We start from the raw sequence: 13,507 nt of genomic DNA, 5'->3' as shown, positions 1-13,507 counted from the left end.
TTATAATGACTTGCGGTGCCGTTAGGATCTGCCCTTTCATGAAGCAATGGATGCTCTATCGTTTTAGGATCACAGTCTTACCAGGTCATCTATTGCTACTTACAAAACACCCGTGGCAAGCACTAACAACCTACAAGCCATTAATAGCATGTTGCTGTTGAGACATTGGACTGAAACACGGGTGAGTGGATTTTCACCAATTCCATTCACTTCTATAGGATGAACTCCCATGTAACCAAGCAAATGTCACAAAACAGTCCATAGGGTCAGCCTGGGGTCCCGGGTCTCAATCTAACTGATCCTGCATTAGCCCCTTACACCGTTGATGCATTCCCAGTAGCACTGATTCCTTCCATGAGCTATATACCCCAGACCACGCTGGGCCAATTGGGCGCCGCACTATAGGACTCCCAATCACAGCCGGATGTGATACAGCCTGGATTTGAACCAGGGACTGTAGTGGCGCTTTTTGCACCGAGATGCAGTGCCTTAGACCGCTGCGCCACTATATCAACAGGAACCGTATCCAGCCTGCCACTGTCTATTATCTATGGATAGTCACTTCACCCCTACCAACACGTACAAATTACCTCGACTAACCTGTACCCCCACATACAGCCATTATGGTCATTGTATTGTGTTGCTTCTTATTTTATACTCTAGTTATTTAGTAAATATTTTTTAAACTGCATTGTTGGTTAAGGGCTCGTAAGTAAACATTTCACGGTAAGGTCTACATCTGTTTTTCGGCCGCATGTGACAAATAAAATGTTGATTTCAATGGGCTCCTCTGGCTATAAAGCAGGACCTAGCCCGAGACCAAGGCATTCAATTCAACTAATGGAGACAAGTAACAGCTTAAAACACAATTCACCAGAAGGGACGTGTGATCTTACATGAGGTAAAGGCATGTTTAAATACAGTAGCAAGCCTAAATCCAGCAGACTATCCAAGATCAGACGAGGTCCAGACAAAAATGGCAAAGCTATGACATGTGGGACCCTCAGAAATAACCGCAACTGAGCAAATATAACACAGCGCCCTCATATTCAAATGAATAATTAGAGCACAATTTCATAGCCAACACACAATTTGTCAAGAGTGACACGTCATGTCATTTCATTACAGAGCAGAAACTCTACCACAGACATGGAGCAACACAGTCAGTAGCTGTGAGTCATTCAACTTTTGAGGGAAGTCGCATGAAAACATATTTTCAAGGACTCTTAGCAGCCAAAAGAAGAGAGCAGTCGTGTATGGTCTGTCTCTACTGTTTGGGAAGATAACAGAATATGCTAAACACACCATTTTGATTATACAATGAAATTCAACAAGAACAAGTTTCCTTGACACACCACTGCATACTAGACTAGTGGCCATATGTATAGCACGTCTCAGAGTAGGAGTGCTGATAAAGGATAAGTTCAACCCTTTAGTTCACAATGAATAAGATTGAATGGACAGGGGGGCTGATTCTAGATCAGTACACCTACTCGGAAACGCTGGCCCAGAGCTACCCAACTGGATATTTATTCTGCTAGGCAGTGGTTCATGTGACCACCTTGACTGGAGCGAGGAAAATTGGCAAGAACATCACTTTCCTCAGCGGTGGAACAACAATAGATGTAATGGCTGCCTTGTGTGAGCGCTTTCTGGGAAGGTTCCCCCCAGGAGGGCGACGGTGCATGGGTTAATAAGCATTTTGTCGCGCTTTGAGGTGCTAGGATGCAGTGCTGTGAGGGATTAGGCAAGCAGGCCTTGCAGACAGACAGGCCGGAAGACACTACCATCTGTGGGGCAGTGCCATCTCGGGCACAGTCTCAAGGCCAAGATGACCGAGGGGGGAGGGGCTCTACAGTGAGACCATTTTACTCGGATAAGCACCGAAATATTTTGCGGTGCAACTTCGACTTTTTATTTAGGAGCACCAGTGCACCTTGAAAAATGACAGATTCTATTACCTCGAATATTTTTCAACTTGTAAAAAAAAAGTCAGCATAGAGCACTGTGGGTGGGGTGGGGGGTTAAAAGGCTGAAATGCCAAACTGAAATTGTCATGTTAGTAGAGGTGAAATCAATGACTGCATAATCCTGCAACTAAAACAATGACATGGAAGAAATAATAGTCTCAGCAGTGTCATGTCTTTCAGACAGTCAGTAGTTAAATCCATCTATGCTGTTGCCTGTAAAACAGCCCAACGCAACATCAACATATATTGCAAGACGTCTGTATGTCTTTATCAATGATGTAGAATTCAATGCCTGCTGTAGACTATATTGTTCAAGTTATATTATGCACAGAAAGCAGACAGCACGGTTTAATCAACGTGACCTAAGTACAGACGCTCTTGTTGAAACCTTACACATCGATAAAATAGCCAGAACGTATGGCTATATTTCACAGACACAGTAGCTGTGCATCCACCAAAACACTGACTCGAGCCAAGACATGAAAGGGAACGTGAATTACAACAACGTTGCACCAACCAAGTCAAGATCACTGATGCTGATCATCTTTCTCACCACCAATAATAGTATCGCATATCATTGCAATGTTGAAGATCAAATTAAGCGGTCTACCCTAGGGATTGAGGAGCCGGCTTAACTCTGGCCATTTTGCTACCTAACGCAACGCACGTTTACCGGCTTTTTAAACATGCAGACCTCAGTGTTGTTATTTTGCTAAATGCACTATATTGACCTTGGCAGCTAAACAATGCAGCTAAATGGTAAATGATAGTAACTACAAAATATGTTACAAATTGCAGAGTAGTTTGAAGTGTAACAACACGTCTTCCTCAACGATAATACATTTCCTTGCCGTGCATGCTAACGTTAATTTACGCTAACTACGTAGCTAGCAAGCTGACTTGCGAGTTAAAAATATACAGCTAGCTACCTAGATAACATAGGTAGCCTGACTGTAAAAAGGTTCCTGGTCAAACCATGTTTGACTCAAGTTAACTTGCTGGGTTCAGCCAATGACATAAATCATTTGTTTCAACAAAGCAATTAGCGGCAGGCTATATATAAAAACTTGGTTGACTATACTACACTACAAGTGGACTAACTAGTCGTAAAATACAACTGACGTTAGGTCGTTAGCCAACGAAAGCGTTCTAATTAATTAATAGCGTTCTCGCTATTAAGTTAACTAGCACTAGCCTGCTAACTTGGTGGCCAGCATTCGCGGAAATAACAACCGTTCGCTAGATAGCTAGCGAATGCAAATCAGCCAGCTAATTACCCTAGCATAGCTAGCTAACATTCACCGTGAGGGCTCCTCAAAATAAAAAATAAAAATACTTACCTCCCACTCGGTACATGTTGGCCGCCATTCTCTCGTTACCCCCAACAAAACACTGTCCAAAGGGATTCCCCGCCTGCGTTAAAAATGTCGATCTGGAGCTATTTTATCCCTGCATTTATTAGAGACCTCACCCGCCGCGAAACAAAGCCGGGACCCGGCACAGTAGCCAAGCTCTGGCGGGTAAAAGTTTAAAGTTTCCGTTGCAATGTTTCGGGGTTCCAAAATGCGTCTTTTGTTTCAGTCCGATAACGACCTCCCTCTTCCACACTCACTCACGCATTCACACTTGCAGGCAGGCATGCATACACAGCCCTTGATAGCTAGCCTGTCTCTTACTCCACTCTTCCTCCCATCCTCAGCTCCCAGCTTCATCCTCCTCTTCTTCACCTCCGCTCAGTTTGCACACACACACATACATACATACATACATCGTTTGTAAACGTCATCTCCGGAAAATGTCACTTCGAATCGGAAAACTCCGGCTACTTATTACACACACTCACAATTCTCAGCAAGACAGAGTTGCTCCAACCAACACCAACATTATTGTAAAGTAATACTGAAGGCAGATAATCTGATTCGCATATTTCTCATGAAGAGTATGCAGATGAGCACTTTGATGAGAAACAGCCTTCCATTAGACTTCCTCTAAAATCTACATTGATGCAGTAAGCAAAATGACAACTCAAAGGTCATAATTTGAACAACACTCCCCTCTAGCGTTCATTTCGATAGCATACAGTTTTTAGCGCTACAGTGTAACTGGAAATGCAGGCATGCTTTTATAATGAAGGATGCTATGAATTCATAAGCACTAGTTTGTCATAGTTTATTGATCGAAATATCTGGAGACAAAGAAAACCACGACCCATTCAAAAGTACTTTTAAATAAACATAGAAGAAATCCAATACAAAAGCAAAGTGTACAATGAAGGTAAACATTTCAGAATTTGTCTAATACTCAGGAGATTAGTTTAAAGTACAATGAGTAAAGCAAATATTTTTGTTATTCAATTCTAAGGCACTTGAGTGATTGTCAACATGTAGCAAAATGCTAAATTTGTCAGAAGCACATAAAAAGTTCAATATTCATAGATCGCAACAGCACAAGATATGTATGATTTTATATGACATTTATAAGAAGACAATAACCATAAAACACCACTAGGGTAAGTTGGCATGGTAAACAATTTAGTAAACAAAATAGGATATTTTGGAATGTTTTCAACAATTGATCCCTTTGTCGTCAATTAATGATGGCAGTCCCAACAGTCAGTTGTTAACAGTTTGACCTTTTTCAATTGCATCAATCTAGGAAATTTACAAAGATGCAACAGCATTTCACTCATTCTGAGAAGTAAATTGTGCCCAGATGTATTAAATGTTTTCATTACGTCATGTGTGGCTCATATCTGCATTACAAAACTCCATTATGGTTGAACAGAGAATCCTGTGGACATCATGGATGTGATTCCTAAACCTGCTTTGATTTAAAAGCCAGACACAAACACTACGCCACAGGTCCAGAAGCCACTCTCCTTCTACGTTGCTCCCTCCCTCTCTCTCTCCCTCTGTAAACGCTCTCTCCCCTTTGTCTCTCTATCAGCCTCTCTCTGATTCTCTCAGTCTCTGTCTTTCTCTCCATGTCTCCTTCTATCCCTTAAGGTTCTGGGGAGCTGGTTGAGGTGGAAGAGGAGGAGTGTAGGCGGTCTCCACCGCTGTCCCCCGTCCCTCCTCTCTTGACCCTCCACTGGAGGATACAGGTGTCCTTGCCGCCCATGGAGAGCACGTGACTGTCACAGTGGGTGAAGCGCACGTTGGTCACGTGACTGCCATGGCCCTCATAGCTGTGGTTTGGAGCCTGATGGGTCAAATAAGACATTTGATATGTGGTGAGCTTTCTGGTGGAAGGAGTAAAAATGATTGAAATCAATTGAAAAATGTGGCACTGAATTATTACTGACTTTGGGTTTTGGACAAGGGTACTGGAAGAGGTGGACTTTACAGAAGTCGTCGGCCACCGCCACCATTCTCTCATTGTGGGAGCGACAGAGGGCGTTGATGTCTGTACCGTCTGAACCCTCCAACCACACGCCTGTGGGACGACACACAATAACACACAACACGTCAGCCCCTCAGCCACAGGTAAAGGGTTGAGTGATATTGAGAGGCTCGTGATAGTTTGAAATGCTGGATCTTCTCACCCATGACGTGGAAGCCCAGTACGCAGGTGTAGGACGCCCATTCTCTGTCTTTGCTCTCATAGCGGTTCCTCAACAGTTTGCAGCCTCCAGCGATGTCCCCTGTTTGAGTAAAATAGTCCTTAGGATAATTGACTTAGGGGAAATTAGACATGTTGTCATCTAAAAAAATGTACACGTGTTCAAATGAGACACAAATGCACAAATATTTTTTTTTTGATGTTTGCACAGTCACTCACAGTAAAGGATTTCGTAATCGCCTGAGTTGGACATAATGTACTTCCCGTCTTTGGACCAATCAAGGTGAGTGATGAAGCTGGAGTGACCCTAAAAGTGACAGACATGACAAAGTGACACAACGCCCAAACACCGTGACGAATATGTCCCTCGTCTGACTGAACAACAGGGCCACTGTGCTCCAAACTGTAACCCACAATGGATCATTCATTCATGACATAAATAATCCACAACCATCCGCAACATCCCAGGACGGCACTGCAACTTACGTTACACTTTCCGTAGCGGGAGTAGCGCCGTCCACTCTCTGTGACGTTATAGATGTAGATGAAGTTGTCATGGGAACCCACGGCCAGGAAGCTACCATCTGAAAGGGTAAAAAAAACACACAAAAACACGTTCCAAATAGAGATAAATACAAACCTAGTGGTGAGTCAGCACGTATTGCTGAAGCATTGGTTGACGTTCGCTCCATTGTGACACACTGAAGGAGCTTGACCTCTGACCTGTTGAGTATCTCATTACGGACAGCTGTTCATTCCCGTCGGTGTAGTCTGAGATTATGTCTTTGGTCTGCAGGTCAAGGACCAGCCACCTGTTACAGGGAGAGAGAGGAACACAACCATCGTGAAGGTCCGATCCTCCAGGCAAACGAGTCTGCTTTATCGTCCCGGAGTTTGGGCTAAATATCTAGCGTCGACATCGTGACAAACAGGAACGCATTGACACTGATTAACGCAGTAGATTAGCTGATAACGAATGAAATACTTCTATTGCCTGCTCTCGTCTTCGCGTTTGATGCGGTTGCATTTCAGAGTGGAGTGTCTCACCTGCCTGTGCTGAGCCCAACAGACACCACAGCCCCATTGGGACAGAAATCAGCACACAGTCCATACTCCTAAAAAATATGAGGATAAGTATTTAAGAATATGTTTCACCGTGTGTGTGTGTGTGTAGGTGTGTGCATTTATGCCCGCTCACCTCTAGCGTGGTGCACCAGTCCAGTTTGTGCTCCTCTGTGTTCCACACGCACACCAGTCTGTCATGTCCACAGGTGAGGAAGACATCCTGGGAGGGGTGTGTGGCCAAGCCCCACATCTCATCCACATGGCCCTGCACGGAGGAGAGCAATACACACTATCACACACACACGCTGGCTTAAGGTTTCTATCCTCTAAGCCTCAATGTTCACTCCTCGACACTGATTGGACTGGAGTAAGACATGGGTGACACCTCCAGTAGTTTGACCCATGGATACAACAATCAAATGCTTTTAAATCCACAACGGGGAGCGAGAAAGTGCGCTGTGCACGTCGGGGGAGACGTGTAGGGAATCGGAACGCAGAACATGTGCAGACCAGGTGTGTAATCGCAAACCGTTCCACATATCACTCGACATATACTCCATCATGCTACTGTTTACATACCTGTACTATGGCCACAAAGCCGTCAGAGAAAGTGCCCCTCAGGATGGCATTTCGGGTGGTACCAACCAACAACTCTTCCCCGTCTACATCCGCAATGCAACGGACCGCCCCAAACTTTTCTGGAATCTATAACAAATACATAAAAACGTAGGTATTATTCTGAAATAATACATAAATAGCCACAAAAAGGGGTTGTAACACGCTCAGTTTGGTTATTAAGAGAGACAATGCACACACACACACACACACGCGTCTTTCACCTCACACTCTCTCTCGGGTGCAAGGTCAGCGCTCCAGCGGATGATCTTACGGTCTTTGCCCCCGCCGCTGAGGAGAGCACCCCCCTGCAGCATACACAGAGTAAACACACTGCCGTCGTGGGCCCGCGTCTGCCGCATGATCTGGAATGTCTCTGCAAAAGGAGGAAGTGAGAAGATGACTTTGTCTATTGTCACAGGCCCTGCGATAGACGAGCGTCCTGCCCAGGGGGTGTAACTTGTACATCATGCTGCCTCACTCTGCAGAAACAGGAGATGGGGGCTCCTGCTCCTATGAGCCGTTCTGGCTCACACAAGCCAAGGCTACTTACTTACTATTGTCACAGGTCTCACACATTTGGAGAGCAAGGGGAAAAAAGAGTCACAGCTATAGAGTCTGGTAGCATAGTTGGTTGAGGAGGTACTAAATCAAATGAAACAATATTTTGTCCATTTAAAAAAAAAAAAAAATATGTATTACATTTATTTCACATGGAGAACCTAGCCGTAATTTGGAACAGACAGTTACCTTTGGCCCCTTTCCCCAGTGTCTTGACGTCGCCGGGTGATTTGCCCCATGTCAGGATGTTCCCCTCTGAGTCCCCAGTCAGCACGTCTCCCGTCAGGCTGAACACAAAGCACTGAATGAACTTGGGCTTCTTGTATTTCTAAAAGAGAAGAGCGAGGAAACATCACAAACAAGTTTGAATGACTATATTTATTGGGATCTTTGTATTTCTGACAGTAGATAAAGACAAACATTTACGCAACAAAAGAGTTTAAATGACTATATGTAGTGGAGGTGGTTCAGTGATAAATAGCCTTGCCTGAGACCTGCAGACAAGTCTAGGCTTTAGCTCAGTGGGCTATAATAGTCTTTGTTGAGGCATTCAAATAAGCCGGGTTTGATTTACCCAGTCGGTCATATTTACAGGGTGCTGTTAACCTTTTGACAATGTGAAAAAGGCTGTCAATGTACCTGTAGGGGCTTATAATGGATTACACTCACCCCAAAGATGCCCTGTTTCTTGGTGAGTGAGCCAGCACTTAGCGTCCAGAAGTAGACGTGAGACTTCCCACAGGTGATGATGTTGGTGCTGTCGTTGGGGTTGAACTCTACTGTAAACACTGCCTCGTTGGTGCTCTGGATTAACACACACCAGGAGAAGAGTTCAAGTCGTGAAAAAATTGATTCAAATGCTAAATATCAATTGAAACGGTGAATCCCAATATCTCAGAACTGCATTTCTATGATTTTGCCACCCTTGGAATTAACTTGAGGACAATGTTGTATAAGAGGGTATAATGTCTAACACTCCTGCACCAAAGTCTCAATGGGCAGCAGCTGCACTATATGAAAAAAAAGCATTGAACTATTACATTACAGTCCAGTGGGGGATGGGCATATGTTACATACTGTACATTGAACCAACTGCTATATTTATGTGGGCTGCTAAACCCCCCCCCCCCGCCCGCCCGCCCGACCATGTGACCACTCCCAATTTTTGCTGGAGATCCAAAACTGTACTCTTGAATCTATGGCACTCTCATGACAAATTATGCTTATGCAAAATCAATTTGGCGAATCATACATGTGTGCTACGAGAAACTGAGGACCAAAGACAGGAAATGAGCTCATATAAACACCCACCTAATATCCAAACCACCCACCAACACACACGCACAGTCACACACGCGCGCGCACACACACAAATTCACTGTCTAAAATATTTACACAGTTGCCGTGGCAACGTTGCTGAACTTACTCTCAGGGAAGTTGAGAAATTTGGGACAGAAGTCTGCGACAGAACGAGATGACGTGGACGCCATATTTTTTTCTTAATCTACGCAAACAGTCCTCTTGTTTCAGGCATCTACAGATTCTCACTCTAAGGAATGCTGGCTTTAACAAAGCCTACGCATGCAAATGACAGGCTTGGCTCCCAGCAAAGATACACTAGAGGCTTATTTCATGTACATGGGCAGGTTTGTTATAGCACAAGGAAGCAGATGTATACTGTAAATGATATTGATTATTACTATTTTACTGCAATAAACCTACGGTGCAATATGAATAGGACTCTCTATGAGTGTGAGTGTGAGTGTGTGTGTGTTCATGCATGTAGGTGTGTCCGTGCCTGTGTGCTTGCATGAATGCCAAGTGTGCATGAGTGTGTGTCTTGGTGCATTGCTTTACCTTAACCTCTGCATGCTTGGTTCCTTTGGCGCAGTCCCACACAGACAGCATGTGTTCATTGGAGTCATCAATCACACAGAGGAAGGCTCCAGAGTCCTGCAAGCGGCGGAGACGTAAGTACGAGCGAGAGAAGGAACCAGTGAGGCCATATGGCAGATGGAGAGGTGATGCAGAGTCACAAGGACAGGGAAACGGAGATCAATAGCTAATGTGAAACCGTCTGAAGGGTCGCGGGTTCATTCCACTGAGGCTACCCATACCAAAATATATGTACACATGACGGTAAGTCGCTTTGGATAAAAGCATCTGCTAAAACGGCATATATATATATATATATATATACACACACTGCTCAAAAAAATAAAGGGAACACTAAAATAACACATCCTAGATCTGAATGAATGAAATATTCTTATTAAATACTTTTTTCTTTACATAGTTGAATGTGCTGACAACAAAATCACACAAAAATTATCAATGGAAATCAAATTTACGGAGGTCTGGATTTGGAGTCACACTCAAAATTCAAGTGGACAACCACACTATAGGCTGATCCAACTTTGATGTAATGTCCTTAAAACAAGTCAAAATGAGGCTCAGTAGTGTGTGTGGCCTCCACGTGCCTGTATGACCTCCCTACCATGCCTGGGCATGCTCCTGATGAGGTGGCGGATGGTCTCCTGAGGGATCTCCTCCCAGACCTGGACTAAAGCATCCGCTACAGTCTGTGGATGGATGGATGGAGCGAGACATGATGTCCCAGATGTGTCCCATGTCTGGGGAACGGGCGGGCCAGTCCATAGCATCAATGCCTTCCTCTTGCAGGAACTGCTGACACACTCCAGCCACATGAGGTCTAGCATTAGGAGGAACCCAGGGCCAACCGCACCAGCATATGGTCTCGCAAGGGGTCTAAGGATCTCATCTTGGTACCTAATGACAGTCAGGCTACTTCTGGCGAGCACATGGAGGGCTGTGCGGCCCCCCAAAGAAATGCCACCCCACACCATGACTGACCCACCGCCAAACCGGTCATGCTGGAGGATGTTGCAGGCAGCAGAACGTTCTCCACGGCGTCTCCAGACTGTCACGTCTGTCACGTGCTCAGTGTGAACCTGCTTTCATCTGTGAAGAGCACAGGGCGCCAGTGGCAAATTTGCCAATCTTGGTGTTCTCTGGCAAATGCCAAACGTCCTGCACGGTGTTGGGCTGTAAGCACAACCCCCACCTGTTGACGTCGGGCCTACATACCACCCTCATGGAGTCTGTTTCTGACCGTTTGAGCAGACACATGCACATTTGTGGCCTGCCGGAGGTCATTTTGCAGTGCTGCTCCTGCGCCTCCTTGCACAAAGGCGGAGGTAGCGGTCCTGCTGCTGGGTTGTTGCCCTCCTACGGCCTCCTCCACGTCTCCGGATGTACTGGCCTGTCTCCTGGTAGCGCCTCCATGCTATGGACACTACGCTGACAGACACAGCAAACCTTCTTTGCCTATAATTTCCACCTGTTGTCTATTCCATTTGCACAACAGCATGTGAAATTTATTGTCAATCAGTGTTGCTTCCTAAGTGGACAGTTTGATTTCACAGAAGTGTGATTGACTTGCTTGGAGTTACATTGTGTTGTTTAAGTGTTCCCTTTATTTTTCCGAGCAGTGTATATATATAACTCAGCAAAAAAAAGAAAACGTCCTCTCACTGTCAACTGCGTTTATTTTCGGCAAACTTGACATGTGTAAATATTTGTATGAACATAACAAGACTCAACAACTGAGATATAAACTGAACAAGTTCCACAGACATGTGACTAACAGAAATTAAATAATGTGTCCCTGAACAAAGGGGGGGGTAAAAATCAAAAGTAAGTCAGTATCTGGTGTGACCACCAGCTGCATTAAGTACTGCAGTGCATCTCCTCCTCATGGACTGCACCAGCTTTGCCAGTTCTTGCTGTGATTTGTTACCCTACTCTTCCACCAAGACACCTGCAAGTTCCCGAACATTTCTGGGGGGAATGGCCCTAGCTCTCACCCTCCAATCCAACAGGTCCCAGACATGCGCAAGGCCTTGGTGTAAAGCTCATTCCTTCGACGATAAATGCGAATCCGACCATCACCCCTGGTGAGACAATTCCGCGACTCGTCAGTGAAGATCACTTTTTGCCAGTCCTGTCTGGTCCAGCGAAGGTGGGTTGTTGCCGGTGATGTCTGGTGAGGACCTGCCTTTACAACAGGCCTACAAGCCCTCAGTCCAGCCTCTCTCAGCCTATCGTGGACAGTCTGAGCACTGATGAAGGGATTGTGCATTCCTGGTGTGCCAGGTTGTGCGTTCCTGGTTGTGCCATTTCCAGTTATTGTTGTACCTGTCCCAAAGGTGTGATGTTCGGATGTACCGATCCTGTGCAGGTGTTGTTAGACGTGGTCTGCCACTGCGAGGACGATCAGCTGTCCATCCTGTCTCCCTGTAGCACCGTCTTAGGCGTCTCACAGTACGGACATTGCAATTTATTTCCCTGGCCACATCTGCAGTCCTCATGCTTCCTTGCAGCATGCCTAAGGCACGTTCACGCAAATGAGCAGGGACCCTGGACATCTTTCTTTTGGTGTTTTTCCAGAGTCAGTAGAAAGGCCTCTTTAGTGTCCTAAGTTTTTATAACTGTGACCTTAATTGCCTAGCATCTGTAAGCGTTTAGTGTTTTAAGGACCGTTCCAGAGGTGCATGTTCATTAATTGTTTATGGTTCATTGAACCATGAAGCATGGGAAACAATGTTTAAACCCTTTACAATGAAGAACTGGGAAGTTATTTTGATATTATCTTTGAAAGACAGGGTCCTGAAAAAGGGACGTTTCTTTTTTGTTGTTGCTGAGTTTATCCATCTCTCTCAATGTACGCCTGCATTGGTTGTTTGTGAGTGTTGCATGGAGATTTAGTGTCAGGAGTTCTTCAAAAGCCTTCGTGAGTTGACAAAGGACAAGGTACTTAAACATATAGACCCGTTAAACTCAGTCACGTCTAGTGTGTGGGAGGAGGGGTGTTTTGTAGTAAGGATGATCACTTACTGCAAAGGAGAAGGCTACAGATCCTACACCTCGCTCAAACGTGCCCAGTCCTATCTGTTGTAGGGTGATCAGTGTGGAGGAATCCCATATGTGGACATAAGGCTGCAGGGGCTGAGAGACACAATTAGACGTATAGGACTTGATGATAAGTGTGACCATTTACAGTACATAGATTTAGTAAACATTTTTCATTCATAAATTGCCTCACCTTGCCATCCTTATCCACCCCAGCCGTCTGTCCCGACGCCACCCGCACCTTGTCTGGATGGATGGTTAGACTGAAGGACAGACAAATTGTGATTTTTATATACAGCATCACTTTCTTTTCACTTGACAATCAATTCTCACATTTTGCTTGCTCAACAACGTGTGTTGATTTTGTACAGTTTGTTGTATTTTGTACACATGACAAACAAACTTGAATTATGATATGAGAGGTCATGGTTCAACGTGAGCCACTCACCAGCGGACACAGTCTGTGTGTTTGCTGTAGTGGCGTTGAGTGCGGTTGTTGATGTGGTACAGCACCACCACACACGCGATGAAGTATACTGCCTCCCCCGACGCCAGCAGGTACAGGTTGGCTCGGCAGTCGCGCCCCCGGTAACCGTAACTATGCGGCTCCAGTCAAGGTGACATCACTGAAACGTCTCATTGGCTGATCAGTCGAAAATCATTAATTCAGCCTAAAGCAATTTCACCCACAGCTACACCCATAATAATTGTTGATTTATGGATGACACAACTTCCACTGACCTGAGGAGCGGATGGCTTGGCTCAAGGACATTAGGGAATTTACATACATTTCTCTATCTGAC

General features: G+C 45.1%; 2 protein-coding genes across 6 annotated transcripts in view; both read right to left on the bottom strand.

The window, feature by feature from the left end:
• Positions 1 to 3,805, bottom strand: part of LOC115138182 (metastasis-associated protein MTA2-like) — a 32,167-nt gene extending 28,362 nt beyond the window's left edge. Inside the window, exon 1 of one of the 2 annotated variants that reach the window (XM_029674737.2) lies at positions 3,311 to 3,805. In XM_029674737.2, coding sequence (XP_029530597.1) covers positions 3,311 to 3,338 — 28 coding nt within the window. In that variant the 5' untranslated portion in view covers positions 3,339 to 3,805. The remainder of the gene's footprint in view (positions 1 to 3,310) is intronic. The other variant, XM_029674738.2, reaches the window with a different exon arrangement.
• A 317-nt stretch (positions 3,806 to 4,122) lies between these two features.
• The window catches only part of LOC115138181 (echinoderm microtubule-associated protein-like 3), a 31,048-nt gene continuing 21,663 nt past the window's right edge, over positions 4,123 to 13,507 (bottom strand). For 3 of the 4 annotated variants that reach the window (XM_029674735.2, XM_029674736.2, XM_065025530.1), the window contains 16 exons: positions 13,153 to 13,302; positions 12,898 to 12,967; positions 12,690 to 12,800; positions 9,630 to 9,725; positions 8,442 to 8,576; positions 7,962 to 8,100; positions 7,436 to 7,587; positions 7,176 to 7,301; positions 6,730 to 6,861; positions 6,579 to 6,646; positions 6,255 to 6,343; positions 6,018 to 6,115; positions 5,751 to 5,838; positions 5,515 to 5,613; positions 5,275 to 5,405; positions 4,123 to 5,171 (listed from right to left, as the gene is read on the bottom strand). In XM_029674735.2, the coding sequence (XP_029530595.2) occupies positions 4,971 to 5,171; positions 5,275 to 5,405; positions 5,515 to 5,613; positions 5,751 to 5,838; positions 6,018 to 6,115; positions 6,255 to 6,343; positions 6,579 to 6,646; positions 6,730 to 6,861; positions 7,176 to 7,301; positions 7,436 to 7,587; positions 7,962 to 8,100; positions 8,442 to 8,576; positions 9,630 to 9,725; positions 12,690 to 12,800; positions 12,898 to 12,967; positions 13,153 to 13,302 (1,885 nt within the window). In that variant the 3' untranslated portion in view covers positions 4,123 to 4,970. Of the gene's footprint in view, positions 5,172 to 5,274; positions 5,406 to 5,514; positions 5,614 to 5,750; positions 5,839 to 6,017; positions 6,344 to 6,578; positions 6,647 to 6,729; positions 6,862 to 7,175; positions 7,302 to 7,435; positions 7,588 to 7,961; positions 8,101 to 8,441; positions 8,577 to 9,629; positions 9,726 to 12,689; positions 12,801 to 12,897; positions 12,968 to 13,152; positions 13,303 to 13,507 lie in introns of those variants that run through there. The other variant, XM_065025531.1, reaches the window with a different exon arrangement.

This window comes from Oncorhynchus nerka, linkage group LG12 (assembly GCF_034236695.1).
Source record: "Oncorhynchus nerka isolate Pitt River linkage group LG12, Oner_Uvic_2.0, whole genome shotgun sequence".
Classification (NCBI taxonomy): domain Eukaryota; kingdom Metazoa; phylum Chordata; class Actinopteri; order Salmoniformes; family Salmonidae; genus Oncorhynchus; species Oncorhynchus nerka.
This window is presented reverse-complemented; position numbering and strand designations above follow the sequence as displayed.